Source organism: Mastomys coucha, unplaced genomic scaffold (assembly GCF_008632895.1).
Source record: "Mastomys coucha isolate ucsf_1 unplaced genomic scaffold, UCSF_Mcou_1 pScaffold13, whole genome shotgun sequence".
NCBI lineage: Eukaryota > Metazoa > Chordata > Mammalia > Rodentia > Muridae > Mastomys > Mastomys coucha.
Window position 1 is genome coordinate 78529941 of NW_022196895.1, and position 6000 is coordinate 78535940.

The 6000-nt window shown below is 52.0% G+C and overlaps 1 protein-coding gene and 1 long non-coding RNA gene across 4 annotated transcripts in view; one reads left to right on the forward strand and one right to left on the reverse strand.

Annotated features, from left to right (window-relative positions):
* Znf236 (zinc finger protein 236) overlaps nucleotides 1–2624 on the reverse strand; it is a 98170-nt gene extending 95546 nt beyond the window's left edge. For 2 of the 3 annotated variants that reach the window (XM_031366156.1, XM_031366161.1), the window contains exon 1: nucleotides 2346–2624. In XM_031366156.1, coding sequence (XP_031222016.1) covers nucleotides 2346–2400 — 55 coding nt within the window. In that variant the 5' untranslated portion in view covers nucleotides 2401–2624. Of the gene's footprint in view, nucleotides 1–1328; nucleotides 1532–2345 lie in introns of those variants that run through there. The other variant, XM_031366157.1, reaches the window with a different exon arrangement.
* On the forward strand, nucleotides 2266–5669 carry LOC116087426. Its single transcript, XR_004117434.1, has 2 exons — nucleotides 2266–3419; nucleotides 4988–5669. It is a non-coding gene; the product is annotated as an uncharacterized LOC116087426 (long non-coding RNA).
* The last annotated feature ends 331 nt before the right edge of the window (nucleotides 5670–6000 follow it).

Genomic DNA, 6000 nt, shown 5'->3' on the forward strand with positions numbered 1-6000 from the left:
TAAAGAGAGCTGAAGACTAAGGTCTAAGGTCAGAGCTGAAGACTAAGGTCTAAGGTCAGAGCTGAAGACTAAGGTCTAAGGTCAGAGCTGAAGACTAAGGTCTAAGGTCAGAGCTGAAGACTAAGGTCTAAGGTCAGAGCTGAAGACTAAGGTCTAAGGTCAGAGCTGAAGACTAAGGTCTAAGGTCAGAGCTGAAGACTAAGGTCTAAGGGTTGGGGAAGTGTGAGGTTTACATCAAAATCCTGAGTGACCTACTTGGAAAAATTTCCTCAGGGTGTGGCCTAGATCACATTTGGAGAGATCATCTAAGTGAAGAGTGATGGACTTAAAGACCATCGGAGTCCAGTTTGAAAGGGCCACCTTTTGAGCTGTGGGTGTGTTGGAAAGGTGTGGTGGCCTGCAAACCTAGTTCTGAGAAAGAAGCTACAAACTTAGCTATGGAGCTGGAAAACTCACTATCTAATAAGCACTTGCCAACAGCACACACAATAATAAAAAAAAAGAATGTAATGAAAAGTTCTTAAATATTTAGCTAGGAAATGTCTTGGAAAACAAGAGAAGCAGAATTATTGCTAGATCTGGTTCTTTGAGGACTGTGACATTATCTGTAAAATATTGAGTGCTGGGATAGGAATGAATCCTCAGCATGGCTCAACAGAATTTACCATCCTGTCTGTCTCAGCCTTCTTCCATACGAAACCTTACCTATTACTGGCATAAAGTATCTCAACAAAAGCAAGCACCATAAACACACACAAACACACAGACACACAGACACACAGACACACACACACACACACACACACACACACACACACGCATGCACGCACGTGCTGCTGAAAACACGGTCAAGGCCAAAGGAGTGAGGAACCAGCCATCGATGACTATTCTGAGCAGTTATTGTCAATCACAGAACTTCATACCTGCTAACATCACCATACGGCCACCACTGCTCCAAGCAAACCATGAAACAACAGTAAGTGTAAAATTTGTGAAACCGCTTGTGGTAGTTCCTGAAGTGTTCATCTTGCTCTAATGGACACTCCTGTTGACTTTGTGAAGAACAACAGCGGTACTTTACTAACTTCTAGTTTGGGTGTCCTGTTCCAGAGCTTGCCAACTCCTCATCCCTTTCTCCCAAAGGACTAACTTAACATAGCCCTTTGTAGGTCCAGGCTGGATCTGACCGTGGGCTTCTGCGCCTGGGCTCCTTGATCACAGCTCTTGGACCTCAATGCTCTCATCCCCAAGGTCGGACGGTCAAACCCTGAGTCACCACCTAAGCAGCAACCTGCTATGTAAACATAATCGAAGTTGGGGCGATTCACCTTCCATTGCGTCCCAGACGGGCACCGCCTTCCCCAGCCAGCTTGACTGCACAAACCGCCCAGGGTCGCTTCGGGACCACAAACACGGGGACTCCAGGGCAGGTAGTACCCAAGACTGACACTAAACCCAGGCACGGACAGCTGAGCTCCGTGCCTCTCAACCCGATGACCCCCATCCCATCTCAAAAGAAAGCTGTGGCAATGGATGCTTGTTTCCTCCTCCTCCTCCTCCTCCTCCTCGCGCTGGAGGTGGGGCGTGGGGCCCCCACTAAGCGCCAGGCTAAGGGGAGGCGACGGTGTGGGTGACATTTCCCCCATCTCTTTGCCTGCTGTAAAAACTGTGCACTTCTCCTTCCGGAAGAAACAGCCCCGAGTTAGCTCAAGTGAATTCAGCCTGCCCTAGCATCCATAAACAGAGAGGAATGCCTCTCGAGGCCTACTGTGCGCGGGAGAGCCTACTGTGCGCGCTCCCCACGGCCATCCCCCGCACCCCGAGACCTCGGTCCCTGCCCCCCCACCCCCGCGGTGGGAGCCCGGGACACACCGGAAGAGCGGACACTCCCTGGGGCCTGTGCCGAGGGCGGCCGAGGCGGGCAGGGGACAGGCGGAAGGGACAGGGAGACATGGAGGAGGGAGGGGACTCGAGGGGACGGCGACGCAGAGCGGGCGACATGGAGGGCGGGGGACTCGGGGAGGCTGGAGGATCGGGACTCGGGAGGACAGCGAGGAGACTGGAAGGACTGAGACTCGAAAGCCCGGAGCGAGGGGCTCGGGGAGGGAGCCGACAGGAACTCGGGAGGAGGAGGAGGAGGAGGAGGAGGAAGCCGCCGCCCGCGCCGCCGCCCCCGCGCCGCCACAGCCCGGAAAGTAGGCCCAGCGCGGAGGGGCCCGGCCGCGGCGCCCGTATCCGTCCGCCCGCGCTGCGCCCGCCCGGCCAGTCGCCGCCGCCCGCCCTCCGCGCCGTTCCCGGCGCACCCCGCGCCCATCCGGGGACTCGGCGGCCGCCGCGGGCCTTACCGGAGTCGCCGCGCGCCGCGCCGTCCCGGGGCTTCGGGGGGCGGCCCCGCGGCATCGTCGCGGCGGCCCACCCCTCACTCGCGCTCTCCCTCGGCGGGCGGGCGCGCACGCGCGGCACCGGCGGGCGGGCTGGCGGGCTGGCGAGCGGGCGGCGGCAGCCGGACCCAGCCCGCCGGGCTCACTGGGCGACGGCGCCCGGACGCGCGGGCAACAGCGCTCGGACCGCGCCGGCCTCGGCGGGTTCCATGGCCCGCGGGCCGCGGCGGGGGCGTTGGGAGCGGGCGGTGGGGGCGGGGGCGCCGCTGTGCGCATGCGCGGCCCGCACAGGCGGCGGCGGCGGCGTCACCTAGCTCGGCGCTCCGCCGGCCCAGCGAGGCCGCAGGTCCCGGGGCCGGGTTTGCAACTGTGCCTCGGAGGCGCCTCCGTGCTCCATGCCGGACCTCGAACGCCGATCGGGACAACCAGCCCCCTCACTACTCAGCCCCAACTCCTCGGGAAATGGAAGGGGTCAGAGGGTGGTTAGCTTGTCCTGCTCTCGCTATGTCCACTGGGGTTGCAGCTCACCTCTGTGCAGGGAAAGTATCCCAGCATGTCTTCCTGCCCCGGACTCCTTTTTAAGCATCCCTGCCCAGACCTCTGGAGTGAGGAAAGGCCTGGGAAGGAAAACGGCCGACTTAAGTGATAACGCCCTTCGCAGGCTCCATGTAAGCTTTAAAGTTCGGCGATGGTGGTGCACACCTTTACTCCCAGCACTTGGGAGTCAGAGGCAGGCGGATTTCTGGGTTCAAGGCCAGCCTCAGTCTACAGAGGGAGTTCCAGGACAGCCAGGGCTACACAGAGAAACCCTGTCTCCAAAAACCAAAAAAAAAGCCTTAAAGTTTGCCGTTTCTGGTGTGTCATCTTGTATGATTTCTTCTTGTCCCTTTTAGCCCCAGCCAGAGATTTAGTCACAGCAGCACAGCCTGAAGCTATGCTAAGAATCCAGCAGGGTGTGTGGCCCACCTCTAATCCCAAAGTTTGGCAAGCTGAAACTGCAAGGTGTAATGTAAAGTCGAAGCCTACCTGGTCTACGTGGTAAGTTCCTTTTCTTAAAACGTAAAAGAAATAAAATTATCAAAGAACCGAGTGACTTTTTATTCCGGTAAACCAGAAGTATTGTAGGATCTCAGAATTCCTAATGAGGAAGTTCAAAGTAATCCCGTGTTTACCAACTACATGCCAGGTTTCCTACCAGCCTACAAGCTGAAAGCTTAGAACCCAGGATGCACCAGGAAAGACACAAAACTAGAACAAGTGTTTAAAAAGCCAGACAAGCCGGGTGGTGGTGGCACACGCCTTTAATCCCAGCACTTGGGAGGCAGAGGCAGGTGGATTTCTGAGTTCGAGGCCAGCCTGGTCTACAGAGTGAGTTCCAGGACAGCCAGGGCTATACAGAGAAACCCTGTCTCGAAAACAAACCAAAAAAGCCAAACGAATTGTAAGGTCTAAAGAGAAAACATTGTACATCAAATGTAAAATAGGAGTTTTTAAACTCTCGGGATAGGGAGATGGCTGGGGTAAAGGCACCCCCCAGGAAAGCCTGGCACCCTGACTCCAGCCCCTGAAGCCCAGGGGAGACTCCACAAGGCTGTGCTGTCGGCACCTCCACGTGGGTGCTGCGACCGCCAGTCGCCAGCAGTGGTAAGATGTGTACAGTACTGAAACAGTACCAGAGGTGGTTTGAGGCCAAGATGGTTACAACTTAAAAAGCAGAAAAAAGGTTTTGATGTGAGTCTTAGGAAATGGTTGCTTTTTAACAGGCAGGGATGGCTTAAGGAAAGCCCAGGTAAAAGCCAGGTTAATAGAGGGAGGGAAAAAAAACTTTTATGTACATATTTGTTACTGAAAAAAAATTCAAGCAGGAATATAGCTTAATTGAAAGATACTTTAAAGATTTATTTATTTTTTATTATTATATGTAAATATGTGTAAGTAGCTGTCTTCAGACACACCAGAAGAGGGTGTCAGATCTCTTACAAATGGTTGTGAGCAGCATTTAGTTGCTGGGATTTGAACTCAGGACCTTTGGAAGAGCAGTCAGTGCTCTTCCCCGCTAAGCCATCTCTCCAGCCCTGAAAGATACTTTAGAAGAAAGTATCTGAGTCTCAGAATCCTGGTGAAGGCTGAGGTACTTGGCCTTCCACAGGACCATCTTAGTATATATGCCCTTGCTCACTCACTTGTATGCAGGACACAAGTTATTTTAAGTTGTAATTGTTTTTGGAAACAATATTTCACTGTGTATCCTAGATGGCCTCCACCTCATGCTCCTGCCTCAGCCTTAGGAATACCAGAGTTGCAGGTGGGGAGTGCAGGGTTGTGCCATTGTAAGGGGCAGAAACTCAGGTAGCAGAAATCAAGGAGCCACTTCCAAGATCTGCCAGCAGGGACTAACAAATGACTATGAACCTTAGTAGGTGCCTCTCCGTAAATCTGCAGTCCTTAGTGGAGAATTCCTCTGGTCGCTCCAGTAGTTAGTCCTGTGAGCTGTCACTGTACAGGGAAGAAACTAGATGAGAGAAGGTGAGGATTTTTGCTATGGGCCTGTGGGTTTTAAGCAGATCCAGGGCTTGAAATCCACAGTTACTCTGTTCTGCTTCTAGGTGTATCCACAGGAATACCCTTGAGTATAAGGAAATCCACGTCTGTATGCATCCAGGCTAAAGGAGGACACTGGCTGAACAAACCTTAACAGGAATGGGGACTAGAGAGGTGGCCCAGTGGTTAGAGCAGCTAATGTTCACTGGAGACTCAAGTTCAGTTCCTAGCACTCATTTTGGCTTGCGTCCAACCACTTGTAACTCAGATGCAGGGGATCTAACAACCACTTTTGGCCACCGGAGGCAGTGCACTTGTGTGTAGACCTACACAGAAACATATAAATTTCTTAAAGGTTTTTTGCTGGGCTCAGAAACATGTTGCCAAGTGACTCCCTAGTCACTGAGCCTTATGAAGCTCAGCCCAAATTAATCCTTATCTTTTAAATTGTGTCAGATATTTTGTCAAAGAGACAAGAAAAGGAACTAGTGTTGATACCACTGGAAAGTTTAAAGCAGGGAAGACAATTTTCAAATATTATTTCAGTTATTGTAAAGAGTATTCTGGATAATCTAGAGTGCAGGCAAGGGATGATAGGGAAAAAAAAGATTTTTTGCATATGTGACTCTACTTGGATTGTATGTGTATATGAGTACATATACACATTTACATTTAGTTGTAAAAAGGATTTTAAACAATTTTACAAGAAATGTATTTAAGGTGACAAAATAAATGAATAAATCAGAAGTGAGAAGTCATTCAGTGAAGATAGTAAGTCTGTGCCTAGGCAGGAAGTCATTCAGTATTGCAGGCGATTCAGAGGCAGGCTCCAGGCTTCCTAGTCCAAGTGGAAAAGTTTCACCCGTGCTCAGTTACAGACCTCACCAACCCAGAGTTCAGATGGCACAGTCTCTCCAGTGGAGCAGAAAGCAACCTTTATTTTCAAGCCCTTCCAATGACTGCTCTGGGAAGTTCTACAGTTCACATAGTGGCTGTGGGAAGGTGAATTCTCATGGCAGTGTCCCTACATCATCTTACAGAATTGCTTCTTCAGAGTACCCCTCCTAGAAAACAGCCA